This window comes from Hippocampus bargibanti, linkage group LG11, assembly GCF_051943395.1.
Source record: "Hippocampus bargibanti isolate YZ-2025 linkage group LG11, ASM5194339v1, whole genome shotgun sequence".
NCBI classification, from domain to species: Eukaryota; Metazoa; Chordata; class Actinopteri; order Syngnathiformes; family Syngnathidae; genus Hippocampus; species Hippocampus bargibanti.
The window spans coordinates 11,832,929-11,858,813 of NC_142744.1; the positions used below are offsets into that span (position 1 = coordinate 11,832,929).

At 41.8% G+C, this 25,885-nt stretch overlaps 1 protein-coding gene across 1 annotated transcript; it reads left to right on the plus strand.

Moving 5' to 3' along the window:
• Nucleotides 1-1,425: 1,425 nt before the first annotated feature.
• Nucleotides 1,426-25,778, plus strand: LOC148891614 (vasoactive intestinal polypeptide receptor-like). Its single transcript, XM_089007664.1, has 13 exons — nucleotides 1,426-1,615; nucleotides 4,551-4,644; nucleotides 8,677-8,790; nucleotides 15,923-16,032; nucleotides 16,104-16,201; nucleotides 16,913-17,042; nucleotides 19,305-19,458; nucleotides 20,172-20,232; nucleotides 20,759-20,825; nucleotides 20,896-20,987; nucleotides 21,106-21,235; nucleotides 21,627-21,668; nucleotides 21,785-25,778. Exons 1-13 carry the CDS (start codon nucleotides 1,556-1,558, stop codon nucleotides 21,974-21,976), a joined length of 1,344 nt encoding a protein of 447 aa, XP_088863790.1. The 5' UTR covers nucleotides 1,426-1,555; the 3' UTR covers nucleotides 21,977-25,778.
• Nucleotides 25,779-25,885: the final 107 nt, after the last annotated feature.

Below are 25,885 nucleotides of genomic sequence, written 5' to 3' on the forward strand. Positions count from 1 at the left end.
CCATTCAATCGTCACAGCGCCTCAATTGAACTTGTCTGGTCAAAGTGAGGTTCTGTCATGCGCATGAGATGAAAGATGACACAAAGACCTTTTAGTTTTGGGGAATAGCTCAATATGAACATGTATCTTTCAAACGTTAACATTTCAAAAGGACTGTACAGTAAGCAGACAAATTCCTCCAGTTTACCCAGAACAACAGCGTGCATGATTTCCAATCCCGTTAGGATTCTGACATTCATCAAAGCATTTGTAAGCCTCGCTGAGTCATCCACTGGCTGTAAAAACGGGCGAGTGAAAACCCACATGTCAAATGTTGCGTTCGATACATACATGTAGCTAATGTGTGAAGACAAGATGGTGCCCGAGGAGGCAGCTGTCGGCAAGTGCTCTTACGACCCTTGCTGGTTTTTTTTGTCTTTGTGTTTTTTCAATTGTTACTTTGTATTCTCGTGCGTCGTGTGGAACGGTTGTGGATTGTTTTTCAGAATTTTTGGCCACAACATTTATCAAGGGGGAGAATGTGCCGAGCTGTTGCGCCTTTTTGGCAGCACAAATATGCCAGCACTGTTTTTTATTATGTGCAGTTCTTTATATGATACTTTTTGTGCAGTTGTACATTTCAGTCTCCTGACATTTTTTTTGTGTGCATAGAATACTTTGTTTTATCATTGACCCCCCACACCCACCCCTTTATTTTGCTGCTGTAGATCAGCAGCACGAATATGCCAGCTCTGTTTTTGATTGGGAGGAATGTCAGTGCCATTTGACTGTCATCGCTGGACAGTTTAGGGGCAATTGTGCTTTTTGCACCTGTAATGGGCAGCATTTTCATGTGGAAAGGACGCTTTGATCCTCTCTTTCATCTACAACTGCTTTATCCAACAAAGATGGTGCAGACAGTGTTTAAATTTGAATGACTGTCTGTGTCTTTTGTGTTGTGTTACATTATTTGTTATTTTGTTTGTTGTTGTTGTTTTGACTTCAAGAGGGTGCTGCGGAAGTGGCTGCCTTTACAGCAGATCCTGTATTTTGTTTTTCTACTTTTTCCTTTCATCTTCCTCTTACTTTCATCACTTTGCTGCTGCGAGATATACATTTTTCCACTCCGAAACTAATACAGGCTAATCTAATCGAATCCAATGACATCCAACTCTCGAATAAAGTACATTTTCATTGCACCTTGAAAATAACTGAGCGTTATCTACTGCACACCTTCGTATATTATCTCCTAACATAAACGTTGGATCGAAATGATACATTTAAAGCAACAAACGATGAAGGAAGTGTAATGGAAGGTGTGCCCTGCCACCCAGAGAACGGCTTCCATTGGTTATTTGGAGGGTGAGGAGTGTAGGGGGGGGGCACTTTGTGGGAGGAGAAGCGCTTCACTGAAACGCGCTGGTGCATTGGCGCTGCTCTCCACGCGCAAGAACGCACACGTCGGTTGGGAGGAATTGTTCCAAATCCAGTCCTACTGTATGTAGAATTAGATATATTTTTTGACGAAACATTCATTTTTTTAGGGGGGGGCTGAGCAAGACACATCTTCAGGGACATGTTTGGGGAACTTTTAAGGAGCTTTTTAGTCCTTATGTCCTGCGTGCTGCTGCAACCTGTAAGTACAACCAACCATACACACAACCGACCTTTCGGGAACGCTCACCCCCTTTCCACCAAATAACGTTCAATATGAACTTCGCAGCTGCAATGCGCGCGCGATTAGTGAGACGGTTTGTTTTGGATGAGTTGTGAGAAGTGTGTCGGAGAAATAGGAACAGCACACTCATCCACCCGAGCATTGTTTGGTTTTAATAACTTCTTGATATTTTTTTTGAAACCCGAACATTAGAAATAATATCCCCCTGATGGTGTTTTTATAAACTTGTTTTGCCCTAACGGGGGATTATCTTGTCTTTCTCCATCATTGTAACACAAAACAAAGACTCGGTCATTCTTTGTGATGGGCATTGACAATTTCAAACAGTCTAATGGCCTGTCGCTGACACTTGTTTTTATGCCCCGTTTGGATCAGGGATGTAATGGCCCGCTCAGCACGACACCATGGCAACAGCCTCCTTCGTCTATCTCCTCGTTTAGTGGTTTCCAGCGTCCTTAGCTACATCGGTCTCCTGTGGAGAAGCATGTCGGATTTACGTGCGGATTCTACAGTCAGGGTCCAAAACTAAAATATGGCACTTTACTGTGAATGTCGGTGGGTCATGAGTCCTTGGGACATCATTTCATGTAATTGTCAACATCACAATAAGCATAATTATCTTTCCGTGTGTTTGTTAGAATAAAATAAAACTGTGTGAAACCTTCTTCAAATGACCTCCACTGCAAAAGACGGCCAGTAAATTCAACATTGTGTTATTGAATCAATTAACCCGTTAATTGCCAGATGATGTACAAAAATGTGTCCACTCCGGTGCCAGGGTTTTTGTCATTTTCACTCAGATTCCAGGACCCACAGAATATTGAGTTTTAGGACTACATAAACATCCAATACAGCGGAAGAAACCTTAGACTCTCCTCTTTCATCAGAAAAAAATATAATTTCTAGCTGATTTGGTTCTGGGGATATGGATATCGGCTGTTAAAATCAGGCGGTTTCTCGCCAAATGCCCGATTTTCCCCAAAAGGCCAAGAGCATGAGATTTTTCTTCAGAGAAGCAAATTCAGGCAGAAAGGTAATCAAGGACCATATTTTTAACTCTGAGTGACACCTCAAACAAAAAAAATGCATTTGGATTGGATTTGGATTGAATTTGCCTTTATCAGTCTTGCAGTGGAGAAATTTACATTTCACAGCAGCAAAGTGATGAAAGGAATGACAGTAGAAAAACACAATACCTGAGCTGCTGGAAAGGCAGCCACTCTCGCGGCGCCGTCTTGAAGTGAAAAGAACAAAAAAAAAAACTAAATAACAAATAATATGACAACACAAAGACACAGAGAGTCATTCATTCTGAAGCACTTTCTGTACCCTCTTTGTTGGAAAAAGGATGTTTACGGATGTGTATAAAAACACTATCACTCTGAAGCAGATCTAGATGAAAGAGGAGATGATCAAAGCGTCTTTCCACCAGTGGATCAGGGACATCATGGTGGAACGTGCACGTTGACTACAAGCTAAATGTTGAAAGCGTACACGCAGCTGTAGCATCCATTGACGAAAAGAGATTGTCTCACATCTCCTGCCCCAAAATCCGCTTCAATTCCAAGCCGCAACAGTTCCACATACGCATTGGTGCTTATGAACTCATTCACTGCCGGACGATGCACAAAAATGTATCCACTCCAGTGCCAGTGTTTTTATATTTTCACTCAAATTGCAGGACCCACAGAATATTGAGTTTTAGGCCTACATTAACATTCAATACAGCGTAAGAAACCTGTTTCATGGGGTAAAAAAAATACATGGGGGTGGAGTTATATGAGCTTGAAATGAGGGCGGCTGTCCTAAATACAATGCAATAAATACTTATTGGTTGATATAGCGCTTTTACAATAGCTGAAGCTGGAACAAAGCGCTAATATGGGAAAAGAGGAAATGCTGCCACCTCGTTGAAGGGGAAAAAAAACATTGCCAGAGGTCTGACAGTTGCTGCATTGGTACCCCCGAAACAGTGACGTGCGGTGAGGTTCATGGCTGGTGAGGCACTGACGTCATCAATGATGTCACCGCTCGTCTCTACTTAGTATTTGAACGGTAAATGTGAAAATTCAGCGATTTTGAAAAAAATCCTAAAACGGTGAAGTTAAATGGACAAGAACTTTAAAGTACAAATCACTAAATACATCTAACTGTTTAATTTATTTTTTCATTTGATATTTCCATGACAGCTTTCCATGATGACAGGTGAGGCACTGCCTCACCTGCCTCCACTGACTGCACGTCACTGCCCCGAAAGCAAAACGCGAACACATTTGGGAATGGCGCTCCATGTCATGTTTTCGATTCCCGAAAAAACATTGGAAATGGCAGTGAATGACTTAAAACTTCCTAGTTTGAATCGGGGCGGCAGTGGTCAAGTGGGTAGCACGCCACCTTCACAGTGCAGCGGTTGTGAGTTCAACACCCGGTCCGGCCTACCTGTGTGGAATTTGCATGTTCTCCCCGGGCCCGCGTCGGTTTTCCCCAGATCTTCCAGTTTTCTCCCACATTCCAAAAACATGCGTGGCAGGCTGATTGAACCCTCAGAAATTGTCCCAAGGTGTGAGAGTGAATGTTTGTCTTAGTGTCTTAGTGTACCCTGCCATTGGATGGCAACCAATTCAGGGTGTCCCCCGCCCAGTGCCCGAAGACGGCTGGGATAGGTTCCAGCACCCCCCGCAACCCTAATAAGCAATAAGCGGTACGGAAAATGGATGGATGGATAGTTCAAATCGGTGTATGCCGCTTCACGCCTGGGCTCATTTTCGGCAGACAATCAATACGATTTTACCTCAATATGAAAAGCACTCAAGAAAAAAAATCATCTCCTTCCTTTCACTTGAGGTTTCGCATCATCCGTCAAAGAATGAGATGGCATCTGTTTGCTTCACAGGCGTTTTGCATGCAGAATCAGATGTGCGACATGATGACGGAGCTCGACAGGGAAAAAGAGTCGTGCCAGGCTCAAATCGAGAACAAAACATCAGGTATGTCGCCTTTTGGAACGGCAACCTTTCTTATATTCTTGCCTCATTCTTATTTGCTAATTCCACAGAATGTAAGGTTGGAAGTGACAAAACAGGCTCAAAAGACAACAAACCTTGTTCAAACCTCCCCTGGCATTGTATCTTGCATGGTTGCACACGCTTTTGCTCCTGCTGCCAGACCCTTGTCGTGTGGGCTTAGCTCAAATCCCTAAATCAACAAACTTCGTTAATCGGAGTTTTTATGTTAATGAAGGGTCCCTTCAAGAACCAATATGGCACATTTGTATTCAAACAACAACATTATATCAAACAATTGTGTTTGCTAGACAACACAATTCATCATCGGTCAAACCGCGCAATACATTTCTCGGAACGTCCGTGAAACAAAACAGCTCAAACTCCAAATGTAATCTTGCTCACTAAATCATCCAATTACAAAAAATGAAGGATGGATTAACCGATCAGTGATCAAAGCAGTTGATAGGGGTACATTTTTTTAATCACAGCCCATTCCCTACCAGCAACCAGTGGAGTGCCGTGGATTTCATCGCTACGCCTTCAGCAGTGTTACGTCTGAATCAATATACAGCTGCGATTGTTGTGTGATTTACTACATGTCCATTAGCGGGTGCAGAAAGCAAGGAAATAACTTGTGACTTGAAGAAACTAAAGAAATATTGTAATTAACCTGTTCAAATTCTTACTATGAACGTGTGGATTCATGATAAGCTCATAAAATTGCAATATTATTTGCTATTTTTGCTAGCTTAGCAACTGCCCAACCTTTTCGTAATACAGTAAAGTCTTGTTATATCGATATTCTCGGGAGTCTGAAAAAATATCGATATAACCGGACTATCGATATATCCGATCCTGCGCGCATGTAATTTTCTCCTTGCGTTCATAGAAATAGTATCGTAATAAGCGGTACTATCGATATAACTGCTATCGATATAACGAGACTTTACTGTAATTGGATTGGATTTGCCTTTATTTGTCTCGCAGTGGAGAAATGTACATTTCACAGCAGCAAAGTGGTGAAAGGAATGAAAGTGGAAAAACAACATAGATGAGCTGCTGGAAAGGCAGCAACACTCGCGGCGCCGTCTTGAAGGCAAAAGAACAAAAACAACTGAATAATAAATAATATGCCACACAGAGAGTCATTCATTCTGAAGCACTTTCTGTACCCTCTTTGTACATGAAGCAGTTCGAGATGAAAGAGGAGAGGATCAAAGCGTCTTATCACCAGTGGATCAGGGACATCATGGTGGAATGTGTACGTCGACTACAAGCTAAATGTTGAAAGCAAACATGCAGCTGTAGCATCCATTGACACTTTACAGTCACAAACAAGCATAGATACAATAATAAATAAAATACAATTATAAATAGAAACAAGAGATAAAGCTACACAGAAAATGCAATTTTAAATAGGTGGGTTTTGAGATTGCATCTGAAGGATTGGATTGGATTGGATATGCCTTTATTAGTCTCACAGTGGAGAAATTTACATTTCACAGCAGCAAAGTGATGAAAGGAAGGTGGGTAGAGAATCAATGTTACGGATGTTGGCAGTTCCAGTTTGGTGGCAGAGCAGCTGAAAGCTCTGTCCCCCATCGTGCTAACACGGGCAGGGGGCACACAGAGGTGGAGGGAGGCAGAGGAACTGAGGGAACGAGAGGGAATAGAAATTCGAAGAAGGTCGAGGTCAGATAGGTATGGTTATAAGGTTATGGATAGCTTTCAATGTATAAAGAAGAATTTTAAAGTTGATTCTATATTTGACCGGGAGCCAGTGGAGCTCTTGGAGGATGGGGGTGATGTGGTGAAAGGATGAGGTTCTGGTGATGATCCAGGCTGAAGAATTCTGGACTAGTTGAAGTTTGTGGAAAAGTTTCTGAGGGACACCAAGGAGAAGTGAATTGCAATAGTTAATCCGGGAGGTGACAAGACTATGAACAAGGATAGCAGTGGTGTGAGGGGTGAGAGACGGGCGAAGACGGTTGATCTTATATTGACAAATTGGCATTTTCGTGTTTATTACGTTTGTTAAAGGACAAACGACGCATCCGCACAAGTTGCGTCCATAATTTGTAAAATCACTTCAAATGACTTCTACTGAGCGTATTTTACAAAGATTCCACGGCATATAGCTATATTGTACGTTTTAAGACTCGCCTGAATATGGAGGAAGTCTTGTTTTCGAGTTGATAACGATGCCTGACGTGACGTCACGTCTGGAACGCCCCTGACCGACAAAGTGACACACAATGCATTTTGGGTACTCTGTTTGGTCTGAAAACTTGGAATTGGAATTGGAAGGAAAACACATAAATAACGCGATGGTGAATCGTTGTGTGTTGCACCAAGACTACTTCAGAACTATTTGAATCATATAATATGATTCAAATAGTTCTGAAGAGGAATGAATATGATTCATATTCATAACTGGATGAGGAACAAGAAAGTATCTTCTTCAGCCATTGTTTTGATTCTCGAGCAAGGCAAGACGTCCTGGCGTGACGTCACGAACAACGGGGCGGGACCTTCTGAAACGGAAACTTTCTGAGGTCGTTTTGAAGTAGTTTTGGGACACTTTAAGTCATTTTTATTGGTGTTTTGCATTTGACTAAAAATATCAGCCTGCGTGTTTTGGGTATTTTAGATGCTATAAAACGTTTTTCTGATGTCAGTTAGGAAACAAAAAAATGGTGTTGGTTGTCCTTTAAGTCATTATAAGTGCCTTTTACGCTGCATGTCATGCATATTAGCATATTTGACAATAAAGCTGACTTTGACTTTCATATTGCGTTGGTGGAAGTACGCAGATCGGGTTAAGTTATTCATCTGGGAGTGGAAAGATAATGTGCTGTCAAGGATGACATCTAGGCTCTTGACCTGATGGGAGGGAGAAATGGTCGAATTGTCAATAGTGAGAGAGAAATTGTTAGCTTTGCTCAAGGTGGATTTGGTACCAACCATCTATTCTTGAAGAGTGCGTCTTGAAAATAGCTATAACAATATATCTGCAACCAAAGCCATTTCTTCTCCTCCTTCAGCAATTGTGGGTTGACAAAACTGCTATTATACAGTATCAACACAAGAATGCTAGCTACAGATAAAGTTTTCTAGCTCTAGCTAATATGCTCTTATCACTGGCGGCTAGTGATACTATGATTGGTTAGTGACTTATCATTCATGTGGCTAGCCAATCATAGTTTGCGAAAACTCTCACGTTTCCAGTGCCTACCAGCAGGCCTTGAGTTGCCAACTCGAAATCTGATTGGTATGTATGACCCTGGTAACAAATGATTAGCTGAAATGTGATTGGTTCAATGCTTAAATATGAAAACACACATTTGGAAGCAGCACAACAGGGGAAAAGTACTGAAAGGAAGCCGAAAGACAATTTCAAATTATTTAATAAGAATTCATGGACAAAATATAATTCACATTAGTCAGATATTTTTCGGCCAGCAGAGAAGACCTTGCAGGCCTTGACGGTCCACCACTGTCAGAAACACAGCGCAATAGTCCTTAGCATCTCAGTTATGCTTGTCATCTCGCTTTATCCTTCCCAAAACATGCCAGCCATTCATTTTCGAGACGTCCTGAACCCGTTCACGCTCGAGTTGATTTATTGGTTGTTTCATCTGCAGCTTTTCTTGATCCACGACACTATATCACCAGAGCAACGCCTTTTACGTCAACCAGCCAAACGCTTAACATTTCACCAATAAAATAACGAGCAGCAGATGTAAGTTGATGTGCGGTGACCCACATCTGTATCTTGAGATCAAATGCTCGGTGGAACGTCTCGGACAACTGATGAATTAAATTCAGAGTGTGTAACAAAGGAGGTTGGGGAAGTGGGGGGTGGCTTTTGCATGAGTCATAATGGCAGCTTAGTGTTTACTACATTCGGGCCGCCATGGGAACACTAATTGTGATGCTGAATAAGTTTGAGGGTACAAATGTTTCCATATCTCACAATGGGGTTTTATTTTGATTGTGTGCGGTGTCATCCAGGCTGTAGTGGGATGTGGGACAAGATCACCTGTTGGCCAAATGCTGACGTTGGGGATGTGGTCACCATCCCGTGCCCCAAATATCTCTTCTACTTCTCCAGGGAGATTCCAATGCGTAAGTAAGAAATACATTTTAATGATGTGATATTATCCTTGAAAGCAAATGCCAGTGGAAAATATTTATTTATTTATTTATTTATTTATTTATTTAGTTGTTTATTTTGTTATTTATTAATTTTGTTATTTATCAATTTATCTGATTATTTATGCATTGTTGTGTTTTATGTCCATTTATATTTTTATGTATTGATAGGTTTTTTTTGTAGTTATTAATTAATTAATTGATTATTTATTTGTTCATTCATCTGTTTATTTCTGTATTTGTGTGTTTATTTGTCCATTGATCTGCTTAATTATGTATTTATATATTTGTGTATTTATGTTTTTTATAGATTTCCATTTTTTTATGTTTTTTTGTATGTATTTATTTGTTTATTTTGTTATTTAGTTATTTATTTATTTGTCCATTTATCTGCTTATTTATGCATTAATGTGTTTATTTATCTACGCATGCATTTTTGTGTGTTTATATTATTGTTATTCATCGAGCACCGGTCTATGAAGATAAGGCCCTTAATGTGACAAATCATCAAGCCATATAAAGTCGTACATTGTATTGGACTTTTGCGGAAAGCATGCGAGTTGTGCTATTATGGTGCAATTTGTGCTATTTATTATTGTTTTATCGGTGTTTCAAATGTTTGCTATCATTGACCTCAGAACATCACACGCTACAGGATGTCAGATGATGACAAGTTGACATTATCTTTCTGCTTGCTGATATACCCCCTCAACATAGCACAGCATTAAATCACCCGGTATGATGGCACAAAGTCATTAAAGAGGGGACAAAAAAATCTCAACTCAATTATGTACATCTCCCCTGTCATGGGAGAGATGCTGTGTGTTTATTTATCCATTTATACTGCTGTAATCCAAGCTTTAGCCTCGTGGGGATGCAGCTAATAATGTGGAAGTGACACAGCCGAGATTTCAACACTTTGTAGAGGAGCGTGTTTTGAGATTAGTCTCTTTGAGGTTTACGTGTATTGCAATTTGTCATCAAGCATCGTGCCTACTTTCTTCCGTGCAATTACACTGAAATTATGCTTTTCATCTGCATGGGAGTACGGTTCATTACCCTTGAGAAATTAGCCTGTTCTAAATGTGAAGGTGCACGGCTTTCACTTGCTGTTTTAAAAGGCCTTGTTGATTGATTTTAATGACACCTTTATGAAAAAAAAGTATTTCCGTAATTATGGCTTAAACGTCAACGATCCGTGAAAGATTGCATCTTTGTGTCGTTATTCGATGACATTTGTAATCATTTCAATGGGCTAATTGCCATCCCCATATATGGTTTCACCTGTTATTTGATCCTATTATTTTTAGATGCACACTCATCACGTTGAGGGTCTTTGTTTTGTTTTTCAACAGGCATCAGAAAAAAAAAAACACAATATTGGAGTGCACCCCAGGGTAACCGCAAATTGTGAAAATTCTCTTAGAATTGATGCACATTAAAAATGCATTGAGAAAAAATACCCACCTGAACAAATATTTGGATGCAATTTAATCCTATTCACATTCTGAGTACAGTGATACTGTGGTATTTAGGAGCCTCAACTGTTGCGCCTTATAATGTGGTGTGCCTTCTGTTTGGAAAGCTTCTGTTGATATTTATTTACAGTAAAGTCTCGTTATATCGATATCGGATATATCGATAGTCCCGGTTATATCGATACTATTTCTATGCACGCATGGAGAAAATTACATGCAAACAGGGTCGGATATATCGATAGTCCCGGTTATATCGATATTTTTTGGGACTCCCTTGAATATCGATATAACGAGACTTTACTGTATTATATTTGGAATAGTGCTTTTTTATTCATTGAAGGTGCCTTATAGTAGATGGAAAAGACACCATTCATTGGGGGTGCGAATTATACTCCGGTGCACTTTATACACTGGAAAATACGCTCAACATAATATTAGAGTGCACCCGAGGGTCACCACAAATTGTGAAATTTCTCTTAGAATTGACGCACATTAGAAAATCATTGAAAATAACATGTCTCCCCCCCCCCCAACTTTTTTTGATGCAATTTTTTTCCTTTTTATCTTTTGGAATATTTATGAGTAAGGATTGTGGAAAAATCAAACGTGATTGAAAAGGTGAACGAACAGAGACAGTCGAGTGAGGTGAGAGGAGCGAATAGTGTCTGTGGGGGAAGGGCGTCCTTGGATTATGCACTTCATATGATGGGGAACGTGCAATGAAGCCACGCCCACTGAGGATTTATCACCAGCAAGTGAAAGGCTCATTGCAGCAAAAAGGAGTTTCCCGGGTCGCGAGAAGGACCTGAGAATGACGAGGCCTCCAGGGAAAATGGGAATCCCGAGTTGGGAAGAGAGGGGAATATTTTAGGCATATGTCAAAAGAGCAAAACCAAGAGCATGAGACGCGGGGTTGGAGGGTGGGGGTGGTGAAAAGAAAAGAGGAGTGTCCAGGCCAGGCAAGGGAAGTCTGCTTCACTTCTGCTTAAACCAACAAATCATTGCAGGTCTCTGCAGGAGGAACTTGCTGTGTTCAGGTTATTTTAGGACGACTTATAGATTCAACAAATTCGGTGGCAGCTGGGTGACAACCTCGTGCATTTTATTCAACGCACCCGAATGCATCCAATTGAGTTTTCCCAAATGTCAGTTGGACAACGCTTGGTGTTATTGACCCTTTGGGGCGAGTCACCCTCTAATTAGAGCAAATCGTTTACAACATGCCGCACCGTTGACATTCTCGGGTCAATTCATAAATGTAGCTGAGAGAGAAAGGCGGGCATTCTTCGGGCGTTACAGTTGAATCTTGTTTCGACATGGCCTGTTTACGATGTCTGTAAATTTGTCTCTTACTTTTGAGTGGAAGCTCAGCCGAGTTGATTTAAATTGACAACAGTGGCCAATGGCGGCTAACGTTTGCCGACTGTCTTCAAAAATAAAGTCGGAACCCTCCAGTTGTTTTGTTTCCTACCTTGGAAAATCATTTTTCTTCCTAATGTATATACACAATTGACATGTTTGGATTTGATTGGATTAGCCTTTATTATTCAATCTTCACTCATTCACTGTCAGATATGTGCAAAAATGTGTACACTCCAGAGTCAGGGTTTTTGTCATTGTCACTCAAATTCCAGGACCCACAGAATATTGAGTTTTAGGACTACATAAACATTCAATGCAGCGTAAGAAACCTTAGACTCTCTTCTTTCCACAGGAAAAAGAGTCAATTCCTCAATTATATGGGTCTGGAGTTATATGAGCTTGAAATGAAGGCACAAAGGAACGAAAAATACAATGCAATGCATAAATATTGGTTTAACAACAGCTGAAGCTGGAACAAAGCGCTAACATGGACAAGGGAAAATGCTGCCCCTTTTGGTAGGGAAAAAAACAATGCCAGGGGCCATGGCCAGTGCTTTATCGGCACCCAAACAAGAGAAAAAAACTAACAAATTCGGGAATTCGCTCAACGTCATATTTTAAATTCCCGAATAAATTTGTAAACGGCAGTGAATGTGTTAAGCACTTTCTGCCCCCTCTTTGTTGTATGAAGCAGTTCTAAATGAAAGAGGAGAGGATTAACGAGTCCTTGTCACCAGTGGATCAGAGACGTCATGGTGAAATGTGCACGTCTGCTACAAACTATGTTGAAAGCAAACACGAAGCTGTAGCACCCATTGACGATAAGAGGTCGTCTCACATCCCCTGTCCCACGTAAATCCGCTTCATTTCGGATGGCCCCTCCCTTCATGATCGATGAAGTTATTTAAAAAAAAAAATCACAAAATCAAAACGATACCGGGTGATTAACTCGTTTGAGCTCGCCTAGTTGTCGTGTACGCCGCAGACTTGGGGGATGATGAAAGCATTCTTCTGGCAGCCCCTCAAACATGCCAAATCCAGCGGGTGCCCAAACTAGAACAGCAAAGGCTTATCATCTCCTTTGTGTCTTGTCATGTTGTTTTGAATGAGCTCAAGCTCCTTCTCCTCAGGTATTTGGGAGTCCAACATATTCCAATGCCAAGAATTTTGAAGAATTGGATCATCGGTCAATTCCCATCTTGATGAAGGCTGTGGCGTGATAAGATTGGGAAATTGCTGGAATGTAAAACTGTAATCAGTACATGGATTATGTTTGACACCCTCCTTTCCTTGAAGACAGTTGAGGTTGGGGCTGCGGGGGGCTTTTTTTCTTTTCTTTTTAACATGCTGCATATGTTTAAGGTACAGCAAACAACACATATGTCATTGCTTGCTTGTAGAGTTACCTTTGCAAAGATGGCTGTATACCTAAAATGTGCACGTCAAGCTAACAAACTCCCCATTACAAACTTTACATAGCCGTCTGAGGAGATAAATGAAATAAATGAATACATGAATAAATAACAGCAAGTGATTTTGTAGTTTTTGCCATTTAAGTAACCCGAGAAATGACACTCCGAGCACTGCTTACCGTCTAGGCCAGGGGTCGGGAACCTTTTTGACTAAGAGAGCCATAAAAGTAAAATATTTAGAAATGTTTTTCAGCTAGAGCCACACGCACGCGCGCGCGCACATACAAACGCTCGCGTGCGCGCGCGCACATACAAACGCTCGCGTCGCGCACACACACGCGCACGGGCGCCCACTTTTCAACAAAATATCAGAATGTATTATTTAAAATAACTTTGTGATAGTACTCACCCTTAACATGGAACGTTTTCCGTTCCTCGTGTTTGGTAAAAATCCAGGAAAACGATCGGAATGAAATTCAATTTGCCGGTCCAGAGGCGAAGTTACTGCTAGCTAGCCTGCACACGGCTCATAAGCTTCCACACTTGCTATCTGCAATCTACTTCTCGCAGAAGTATGTTGATGCTAACGTTAACATCGGGCTTGTTAAAATGGCACTGACATTCGACTGTTTCATCGATGGTATTGTTTCATTGCAAATTAGAATCAGAACATTTTCTCTCCTCTAATGCTCCGGTGCCTTCACGCTGAAGTGCACAAGTTGGGCTCATTTAAAGGGGCGTTTACCTATTTCAACATGACGGCCACTATCATCCAATCAACATGGCGCTTTCGGCCATTCTAGGTCAGTGTCATCCAATCAAAATTGCGCTTTCCGCCAACTGCAGCCCCAACGGGAAATGAACGGCGAAAAAAACGACAATATGTATTATAATATGTAATATTTATCGGCGAGCCATATGCAATCATCAAAAGAGCCATATATGGCTCGCGAGTCATAGGTTCCCGACCCCTGGTCTAGGCCTTTTTACAAGAATGTGAAGGGATTGTGGGCTTAAAACAAGATCAGTCACATTACAAGGCAGGAAATAAGTCACTGTGTACAAACACAAGGCCAAAGTCGGCAACTTGGGGATGTCATTGGTGCCAGGAATGACTCAATCTCAAATATCGTAAACAAACTGTGATTTTTGTGGAACATCTGCCAAAAAACATCAAATAATGGGTTGTTTTTGCTAAGATGAGAGAAATGAATCGGCGCAGACAAATTTTGGCTCCTTATCTGAAGCCAAGAGTCAGAAATTGGGTCCTAAACTTGAATTTGTACTCAGGCAAATCCTACATGAAGTGTCTCCAGTTGTTCCATAATGTTGCTGCTCACCTCTTAACTGGTACTCATAAGAGGGAGCACAAAACTCCTTACTCTAGCATCCGTCCATATTTCCGAGGTCTTTTTTCCAGAGCCTATGATTTGTAGTCAGTTTCCAGAGACCCCCAAACCATTGCCTGCTTATTTTATTTTCAGCTTTCTTCCATCACTAGTTCAATTCCAAGTCCACGTCGAGCAACTACTGTATTTTCCGGTGTCTAAGGTGCACCCAAAAGCCTTGATTTTCTTCAAAAGATGACCCTGCACCTTATACACAAGTGCACCTTACGGTATATATGAAGTCTTATTTAGCCACAACAGGTCTCGCAACTACTGTCACCAGCCACCGACTCAATTTACCCCTGTCGTGGAAGTAGTGCGTAACCTCAGCCTCTAATGTAGCGTCTTATAATGTGCTGTGCCTTATGATAGAGTGCTTATGCACATTAGAAAACATATTATGTTATTTCATGTTTAGCTTAGTACATATTATGTTATTGCATGTTTAGTTTAGTCTACATGGATTTATGAAGCTTATCAGTCGAATAGTTGTGAAAGCAGAATGTAACAATATTAACTTTCAGTCTGATGTTCTCCCAACATACTTGTCCGTAGCTGATTGGACAACAGATCGCTGCTGTGTGACTTCCAATACTTGTCCGTAGCTGATTGGACGACAGATCGCTGCTGTGTACTTTTAAAAACTAGTTGAGCGGGCGGGCGGGCTTTGTTCTGTTTCTTGTTCTTCTTGCGTTCGTGCTCTTGGCTCCCCGCTCCGACGAGAGATGTGCTCCTTTAGTTTCACGAGAATAAAGTAGTTTTTTCTGTTCACCATCTATCGTCCCCGCTGGTATTTCATCACGAACCAGATGAGAAACAGGAATTAGAACGCAACACCTTATATTTGGAAAACCTTTATATATTGTATTAGGAAAACTTATTTCATTCATTGAAAGTGCGCCTTATAGTCCGGTGCGCCTTATATATATGGAAAAAGTTAGAAAATAACCTTTCATTGGTGCGTCTTGTGCACCAGAAAGTACGGTGATGTACATATTCCTAACATGGGGTAGTAAAAGATTTATTTCCTGATTTTGGGATCTTGGCTAGCATGAGTTTTGGTTTCCTGGATGAAGACCACTTGTGCTTTCTGACTCTTTTGTGTCGTACCTCAGTGAGCTCTTCTGCAGATCCTACGGCAACGGGCCAACTCTTATCCGTCACATGTACGTGAATCTTTGCCTTGTACCCCCGAGGGGCAGGACAGGATAAAAATACCTCACTACCCGACTGACTTCCTGGGCTTTCCTTCAAGTAGGAGTAATTAAGAGACAGATAAAGGCGAATGTATGTGGGAACTGTCTTTATATCTCTGACTGCTGATCGTCCTCCAGTCATACTTCCCATTTCCTTTTAGCATTTGGAGGCATTCCAGTGAGAATCCATCTCCGCGCCACATCATTAAGTGTGAGCAAATGCAACGCCTGCGTTTCTCGGGACTCACGTGTATCATTCTGCTCATTAGGTAACCTGTCCAAGACCTGCACTGAAGACGGCTGGACTCCGATGAGCAGTGACTCCTACGTAATCGACTGCGGCTATAATCCCAACAGCACCGTGGATGATGACGATACGGTCGGTACGGCAACCCGAGCCTAGCCGTCATCCCGTATTATTGTCGACTCGCTATATGCGTCTTTTTGCAGGGTGACTTCTTTGATGCGGTCAAAGTTGGTTACACCATCGGTCACAGCGTGTCGCTAAGTTCGCTCACCGTCGCCATCATCATACTGTGCCTCTTCCGGTAAGGAGACATACCTGTCTTCCCACGGGGGTGCAATGCAGATATCACACTACTTGGATTTGGTTTGGATTTACCTTGATTAGTCTTGCAGTGGAGAAATTTACATTTCACAGAAGCAAATTTACGAAAGGAAGATGGAAGGAATGAAAGAAGTAGAAAAACAGCTGCTGGAAAGGCAGGCACTCTCGCGGCGCCGTCTTGAAGTCAAAATAACAAAAAAAAAAAAACTTGTGTGCATGTATTCTTTATCCTCAGTGTTGTGCAACCAATAAAGCTGAGGAGTCGTGACAATATTGCACACATATGATTACCTTTTTTGTTTTTAATGCACGCTTGCTTGGAGACACACACTCGCACGCACACACACACACACAAATCCCAAAGTGTACATCACATGTTAAGTTTCAGAAATCGGGAGATTTTTGTACTCTGCGACTCTGTGGTGCGTGTTAAAATAATGTAAGCGTTACAAAAGTGTAAATTAGAAGTTAATAAAACAAAAAAATGCTTTCATTGTTTATTTATTCATTTAATTAATATAAAAAGGTGTTTAGTTTTTTACATTTTCTTTTGTTTCACCTTACAAATGAACTCTCTGTATTGTGTCAATAGTTGCTTTATAAAGTGAGTATTGTGAGTATTGTGCTCCAAAATCGGGAGTCTCCCGACCAAACCGTGAGACTTAACATGTATGGTTATGTTGTGTTCCAGGAAGCTTCACTGCACAAGGAACTACATCCACATGCATCTGTTTGTGTCATTCATTCTAAAAGCCGTCGCAGTCTTCATCAAGGACGTCGTTCTGTATGACGTCGGCGAGACGGACAATTGCCATTCATCTGTGAGTAAAACACCAAAACACCGACTCAATTGACCCGACCCCGAAAGTAGATACGCTTTGTCTTTTGACTGCATTTCTCGGACTGGATTATTTAGTGATGTCTCAAAGTTCGCTTAACCCGACGCTGGGCGTAGCAATGTTTGCCAAATCCTCTGCACTCCTCTAGAGTGTTCCCCATTCATTTGTCCAGCAGGATGTTGTGAGAGTTCCTGTTTGCTGAACTTGAAGCCTGAACTTTTGTCAATAAATCACACTCGCTTCTGCTACGGACTTTTTATTCACTTCGTGCTGCGCTCGTCATTATAAAGACAAATCATGCCAGAGGACGGAAGGAATAAGCAGTTGAAGCTTCTGTTTTTTTTAACTGTTTAATGGAGGAAGGCGGCTATTTCACTTTTATGTGCTGGGTCAAGTTACCGGCGTGTCTCGTATCTTACCCCCACGGTACACTCCATTGCTTGATTACCTGAGTTGATTAGATCTGCTGGCTGTAAATCACCTTTGCAAGCCTTAAATGTCAGAGCTGAGATATTTCCTCCCGCGACTCTGCTGATTTTCCCCATTTCAAACACAGCTGCTCCGTGTCTCCGCCATTTGTGAACATTCCAAATGCAATGAACCACATTTTACAGATCAATTCATAGTTTACAATTCAGCCTGTCAAAACACGCTGTAGAAATCACCCTGGAGGGAAAAAAAGTTCTGACAATGACTGGAATTCTGAATTAAAAGTGTCTTTTAGAACAGCAGCGCCCTTAGAATAGTGCGCCGTCTGTTGCTACACGACACAAAGAGCGCTTGCGCAGTATCATGAGATCAATCGTTGATTCATCATTAGGAATTTTGTCATGGCGCTGATCCACCACGCTTGTGGTTGCTCTAATTGCTGGTGAGTGCCCAGGTTAAGGCCAGTTCTTTCTTTTTCCACCACCAACATTGGTTCTATCTAACTCTGAACTGTTCCTTAAGATGGCCCCAATTGAATGTTGGGCCAGATTGGACCATGTGAAATGCTGCTTTAAAAAAATATTGACTAATCATGCTTTGAACCGTGCACGTTATTTTTTGAATGACGCTAATGTAACACATGTATTCAACTCAGGCAAATTTAGACAAGAAAAAAAGAATCTAACCAAATTCTTCAAACTCTGTCATGTGCAAAGTTCGGCACGCGGGCCAAATGCGGCCCGTGGTCACTTTTCATCCGGCCTGCAGCCCCCAATAACATTTGGCCCTTCATGTCGAATTAATACATTGAGCAGTAGCGCTGATACTTCCGTGTGCTAAGTGCTGCCATCTACAGGCTTAATTAGGAACAGAAAAATTATGAGTACAGTAATTGACTGAATTGAACCACCAATATTCTAAAATGGCGATTTTCATTTTTTTCCCTAAAATGACAACAATCAACAAAACAATTACTTCTATTCAACTGTTGCAGACAAGTTTGTGTTAAAAAAGTGAAGTTAAATATTAGATTTCAATTTTCAATGTGTAGTCAACATGCGTATCATACCTCTGAAGATGGAGGTTACTGATTCGCTGTGGCGACCCCTTGAAGGGAAAAGCCGAAAGGAAAAGAAGAGGAGTCAATTTTGATAGGCATGTTTCAAATGAACCAAAGCGCATGCTAAAGACAGCAGAAATGAACTCATTCACTGCCAGACGATGTCCAAAAAGATGTCCACTCCATTGCCAGGGTTTTTGTCATTGTCACTCAAATTCCAGGAGCCACAGAATATTGAGGTTTAAAACTACATAAACATTCAATACACCATTAGAAACCTTAGACTCTCTTCTTTCATGAGAAAAAAAGAGTTCATTCCTAAGTTATATGAGTCTGGAGTTATCTAAGATTGAAATTGGGGTGGCTGTACAAAAGGCAAATGCTGCCCTACCGTGGAAGGGAAAAACCATTGCCAGAGGTCTCACCAGCGCTTTATCGGCACCCCTCGCAAGAAAAAAACAAAACCCGAACAAATTCGGGAATGGCGCTCCACGTCACAATTCTCGAATAAATTCGGGGATGGCATTGAATGAGTTAAAATAAAATTAAAATTCTGTGTGAAACACAGAATGGCTTGTTGAAATGTATTTACATTAATGGCTCTTATATGTAAAAACATTCACCAAAGTTACACGCTCCCCTACATTTTTAACACACCAAATCTGGCGCCCTTTGCAAAAAGTGGGGACACCCCTGCTCTACAGCCTTGATGAAAGATAAAAGCAGGTGCATGTGCATGTTTTTTTGTTTTTTAGGTGGGCTGTAAGGCAGTGATGGTGTTCTTCCAATACGGCATCATGGCCAGTTACTTCTGGCTGCTGGTGGAAGGCCTTTACCTCCACGCCCTCCTTGCCGTCTCCTTCTTCTCGGAGAGAAAGTACTTCTGGTGGTACATCCTGATTGGCTGGGGTATGTCAACGTACACAGATGTCTCATGTCTCAGAGGTGACATGATACCTGCGTCAAGCGAATGCTTGCTTGTTTTAGGTTTAAAAAAAAAAACGTCACCATGTATTCAGCGAATAATTTGGTTTTGATGCTCAAGGATAATTGCCGTGCCTTCATTTACATATGGATCAGCATTGCTGTAGTTTGGTCTGCGGCAGGCAGCTGCAGTTGAAAACAGCCCACTTAAGTCATCCCATCTTGCCGTGGCAGACATAACAATCATGAATAGCCATCAAAGCAATCTGGAGGGGGGGCATTCGCATGCATTTGAAATGTGCGCATGAAGAAATTGAACCTTTTTGGTTTGCGGGTGTCTATATGGGTTTGGGTCTTTCGCTCTGAAGTTTGGGTATCTTGATGTGGAATCTCTATTATGGCATAAGTTAGCTTGCCTTTACTCATCACCGAGACGTTGAATCGAGTAAGCGAGAGCAACCGGAAAGGCGCCAAAATATTTTCTTCGGCGGCCATTTTCACAACGCCGCCAAAATACTTCATAAATATTCCGTATTTGTCGTGTCTGCCGAGGGGAATTATGCTGAGATGATCCAGAAGGCAATATTTCATTCCGTCTCATTCACAAACTAGAAAGGCATCCAAAAAAGGTCATTGATGTTATTTTGGTTCTTTCCACGGCACGCATCTAATGATATATTCCTATTTGTCGTTTGCAGTGGCTCCAACCATCTTTATCTCAGCATGGGTGATTACAAAGGCTTATTTAAATGATCTGGGGTAAGAAAACGGTGGTCTTTTTTCCATTCTCTTTGTCACACTCTGTTGGGGAATTACGGCAAAGTGTTGGCACCCTCAAAGTACACTCAGTCTCTTCATCTGGGGGTGCGGGGATTCCCATTTTTACCATGTATTTTCCAGACTAATCCATTTTGTTTTTGTTCTTGTTGCCATGCTAAATCAGCACATGTTGTTCCTAAAAACCATATATCGTGTATATATATATATATATATATATATATATATATATATATATATATATATATATATATATATATATATATATATATGGACGGACGGGTTGGTGGGTAGGATAGATGGATACCATCGGTCGATCGATACCATCGGTCAATCGATACCATCGGTCAATCGATACCATCAATAGATATGTATATACATAGACACTAGATAGATAGACACACGTTTGATTGACAGCTGTGAGCATGCATATCAAAATGTCGTCACATTCCCGGTGTTATCGATATTAGCAACATTCGGTCCCTGACCATGTTGCCTTTTTTGGCAGCTGCTGGGAGAGCATTGATGACAAACCTTGGTGGATCATCAAAACCCCCATTCTCGTCACCATTCTCGTGAGTGCCATTTAACCGCGCGGCTCTTAAGAACGTCGTTGGAGTGAGTCATCTGCTACTTTCTTGGCAGGTCAACTTTTTCCTTTTCATCTGTATCATCCGGATTTTACGACAGAAAATGAATTGTCCTGACATCGGCAGAAAAGAATCCAATCAGTACTCGTAAGTTTTGAACGCATGTGGAATATCTTAATTCATGACATCGTAATGTCGTTTGATCCTTCGTGACCATTATTTTCCCGGCCCGATAAAACGTCTCTTCATGTGAACGCCCCCCCAGGAGACTGGCTAAATCCACACTGCTCTTGATACCTCTGTTTGGGATAAACTACATCATCTTTGCCTTCATCCCGGATCACATACACCCACAACTGAGGATGGTGTTTGATCTTATCCTCGGGTCCTTTCAGGTAAAGATTCCTCCAAAGTGCAACACAACCGTTGAGATTATGATGGCGGTCTCTGCTGATGACATAAAAGAAGTAGCAAAACAAACAAAATAGCAGAAAATGGCCGAAAGTGTTTTTTTTTTTTTTTTTTTTTTTAAAGGATGCAAAATAAACCACTCACTCGGAAATTGATGGTGAGAGCAAAAGACATACTGGAGCACTGAAGATGGAAACAATCAGTGATGAATGAGGAGCTTTAAAAAAGAACGTTATACCCTGAGAAAAAAAATCCCTGAGATCCAACTTTTCTGTTATCTGAGCCTGGAATTGGTCCTCATCCCAAAGTCATTATTCACTCTAAAATATGCGAGTGCACTTGGAATGCTAGCAACATATTCTCTCTCCCTGACAGGGTTTCGTCGTCGCTGTCTTGTACTGTTTCCTTAATGGAGAGGTGAGCCAAGACAAAAATAGCCGCCTAAAATGTTTACTGGCCTATTATATCACTGGCTCTCTCCACTTTGCGAGCGTCATCCCTCCACCATATCCCCCCCCCTCCCCCACTTTCAGGTGCAGGCGGAGATTAAGCGTAAGTGGCGCAGATGGATGTTGCAGCGCTTCCTGGGCGCGGACACAAAGTACCAGCAACCCTCCATAGGCAGCAACGGCAACAACTTTAGCACCCAGATCACCTTGCTAACCAAATGCAGCCCCTCCGCACGGCGAACGTCTGCCTGCCAGGAGGATTTCTCCGCCATCTGACACGCAAAAGCCACCACCCGGCTCATACTGAATGGGGTGATGTATTTAAGCGGTCCAATGAGATGCGGGTGTCCCCCTTCCGGACCTTTTGGTTTGGTGTCGTTCCTTCAACCTGCTGTGAAAGTGCGTAATTTGTTTCTTGCAACGTGATGCGCACCCATCGGGGATGACGGGTAGTACAAGTACAAGGGACGGTACTGTATCAGGATATTTGGAGAGGATTTTGCGTTGATATTAGCTCATTCACTGACAGACGATGTGCAAAAATGCGTCCACTCCAGTGCCACGAATGAAAAAGTTTCTTCAGTCGTCATCTGTACTTCTTTGAAGGTGTCGGACGCTTCGTTCCTCATCCGAAGAGCTTTGTCAGTGAACTAAAGTTGTGCTGGTAACTCTGGCTCTATATATAACCCTAATGGACAGAGATGCCGGTGCCAGACCTCTGCTCTCGTAGGTCCCTGCTCTAAGGTGCAGTAGACTACTCCTTGAAGCTAATTAGATTACCTTTTCATCAATGGACCACTCTTATATGACTGAAAGCTGACACAGATGTATCCTGTGCCAGGGTTTTTGTCATTTTCGCTCAAATTGCAGTAACCAGAGAATATTGAGTTTTACGACTACAGAAACATTCAATTCAGCATAAGAAACCTTAAACTCTCTTCTTTCATCAGAAAAAGAGTTAATTCCCAAGTTATATGAGTCTGGAGTTATATGAGCATGAAATGGGGGAAGATGTACAAAATCCAATACATACAAATTGATTTATATAGCGCTTTTACAACAGCTGAAGCTGGAACAAAGCGCTAACATGGACAAAAGACAAATGCTGCCCCCTGGTGGAAGGGAAAACCTTTGCCAGAGGTCTGCCCAGCGCTTTATTGGCATCCCTCGCAAGAAAGACCAAAACCCGAACAAATTCAGGAATGGCGCCCAACGTCGGGAATGGCAGTGAATGAGTTAAATAATAGGCGGATGGAGAGCAAGATGATCCTACATTTTAATTAACTTTTTTGCAATAGTTTATTGTTTCGATGAAAAGGTTTCTTCAGCCATCATCTGTACTTCTTTGAAAGTGTCAGATGTTTCGCTCCTCATCCAAAGAGCTTCGTCAGAGAACTAAAGTTGTGCTGGTAACACCTGCCCTATATACATCCCTAATGGACAGACCTTTGCTTGGATAGGTCCCTGCTCTAAGGTTGGGGGAGCAGTGGACTACTCTCTTAAACTAATCTGATTACTTCTTTTGTTCTGTCTGATTACCTCTAATGTTCTATGCCTGGTTCTGATTGCTCCATTAGCTCTGGTATCACCTCATCAGCATGACTAAGCCGACGTGATAATGACCAAAGAAGTCTGTTGTAAGCACGGTCTAAATTACACCTCAAACCACCGTGGCGATTTAGTGAAGGGTTTTGCTGTAATGAGTGATTGTTCTTTTGTTGATTGTCGCCATTTTGGATTTTTTTTTTTTTTTTTGAATTTAGAAAATCGCCATTTTCGAAACTTGGGGCTCATTCAGTCAATTAATTAGATGGCACCACTTAGCACACGCAGGTCACAGCGCTACTGCCCAATTTATTCATTCAACATTATTGATTTTATGACACGGGTTGCGGGCCAGATGAAAATTGACCAAGGGCCCCATTTGGCTAAAGGGTTATAAATGAACTATTTTGATAACTAGACAAGCTATATTGCTCTACTACTGTACTCCAGCTGCGTGGAGCAGAGTGAGCGGGGGATGCACCAAGCTTGTCAGACGGGGCACGCCGTGAGCATAAACATGTCACACATCCTCCTATGCACCGTTGTTATTGTTAAGTGTTACACTGAGGTGACTCTTCATTATGGTTTAACTAAGTTAAGCCACACTTGCGACCGGCCCGGATGTGTGTTCAGTTGTTCTTCGTCCGTAGAATTCTTCTTCAGGTCGGCAGATGTGGAATGGAATGTAGATGCCCGCTCATGACCCCAATGAGCACAGAAAGTCAATAGATAAACGCGGTGTAAAAGAATCAACGTGAGTCGAGCTATTGTCGACTTTTGCAAAATTCAAGTGACTGATAATCACTCAGAGAGCGTATGTGACAGCCGACTTGTTTTTGCATTTCGCAGGTTTATTTTGTAGCACTCAGGAAATGTTACTCTGGGTTTTTCCCCCCCAAAAAAATGTTTTCCACGTCTATTTTTAGATGTGTGGCGCAATCTCTTCTGATTTTTCCCTTTGACACACCAAAAATGTCGAAACCTGGCTGCAACTACTCTTGAGGTTTTTGCCTCATAAATCACTTTGTTCTTTTTACGCTGTCAAATTCATAAAGGAACCACTATTGGATTCATAAACAAATGAACTATTGAATTCATGCTGTTAAATGTTTAGGTAAAAAAATAACACTGGGGGCGGCCCGGTAGTCGAGTGGTTAGCACACCGGCTTCACAGTGCAGAGGTCGCCGGTTCACGTCCCGGTCCGGCCTCCCTGTGTGGAGTTTGCATGTTCTCCCCGGACCTGCGTGGGTTTTCTCCGGGTCCTTCGGTTTCCTCCCACACTCCAAAAACATGCATGGCAGGCAGATTGACCACTCCAAATTGTCCCTAGGTGTGAGTGTGAGAGTGACTGTTGTATGTCTTTGTGTGCCCTGCGATTGGCTGGCAACCAATTCGGGGTGTCCCCCGCCTCGTGCCCGAAGACTGCTGAGATTGGCTCCAGCAACCCCCGCGACCCTAATGAGGAATAAGCGGTACGGAAAATGAGATGAGATGAGAATAACACTGGGATTGAGTCAAACTATCAGTTGATATCCCTAAGGTCGTTGTTTTCCCCCGTTTGGTTAATCTGCTAAATATGGTTGAGACTATCACACAAATATTAACTCATTCACTGCCAGGCGATGTGGAAAAAATGTTTTTGTCATTGTCACTTGAATTCCAGAACCCACAGAATATTGAATTTTAGGACTACATAAACATTCAATGCACCGTAAAAAAACCTTAGACTCTCTTCTTTCATTAGAAAAAAGAGGTAATTCCTAAATTATATGGATCTGGAGTTATATGATCTTGAAATGAGGCCGGCTGTCCAAAATACAATGCCACACATACATATTGGTTTGTACAGCGCTTAAACATCAGCCAAAGCTGGTACAAAGTCCTAATATGGAAAAAAGGGAAATGATACCTCCTCGTGGAAGGGAAGAACATTGCCAGAGGTCTGACCAGCGCTTCTATCTGCACCCGAGCATGAAAAACCAAAATCTCGCTCGACCTCATATTTTCAATTCCCGAATCAATTCTAAATGGCAGTGAATGAGTTATAGCAATTTTGTTGTGGCCATTGGGGTTATCAGTCAATTTAATAAAACTGTATGAGGACGCTTCTGCAGCGGTTTCTCGTCTCTGGGCTTGTTTGATAAGATGCAAGATGATATTCTTCCTCTAAAGAGCACGTTTAATGCCACATCCTGCTCCGTTTACATAAACTCAGTGAAAGCACCTCAGACTGTCTCTTGCTCGTACGCACATACAAAAAACACGCAGACACACACACACATATATATACACACACACACACACACAATGTGCACTGAGGTTACTTGTAAATAAGTGTCTTTTGATGGGGCGTTTTATCATGACGACTTTTATACTCAGGTGTCAACTGGAACTTAATGTTTACTTTTAAGACTACATATTGTTCACTCCTGGTGTTTGCATGATGTCAATAGCGAGTGTTTAGTCGACGCGGCGCCCTGTAAATATTGTGTAAATACTTCTTTCTTGTACAGTATTTGGAAGTGAGTCATGCAAAATGAATAAAACTTCAACTGTTTGCACTTTGGATTTGTTTTCCCCGAGCTGGTCGCTGAATGGGATGCAAGCACGCTTTTGTTAGTTTGTTGGTTTTTTTTTTT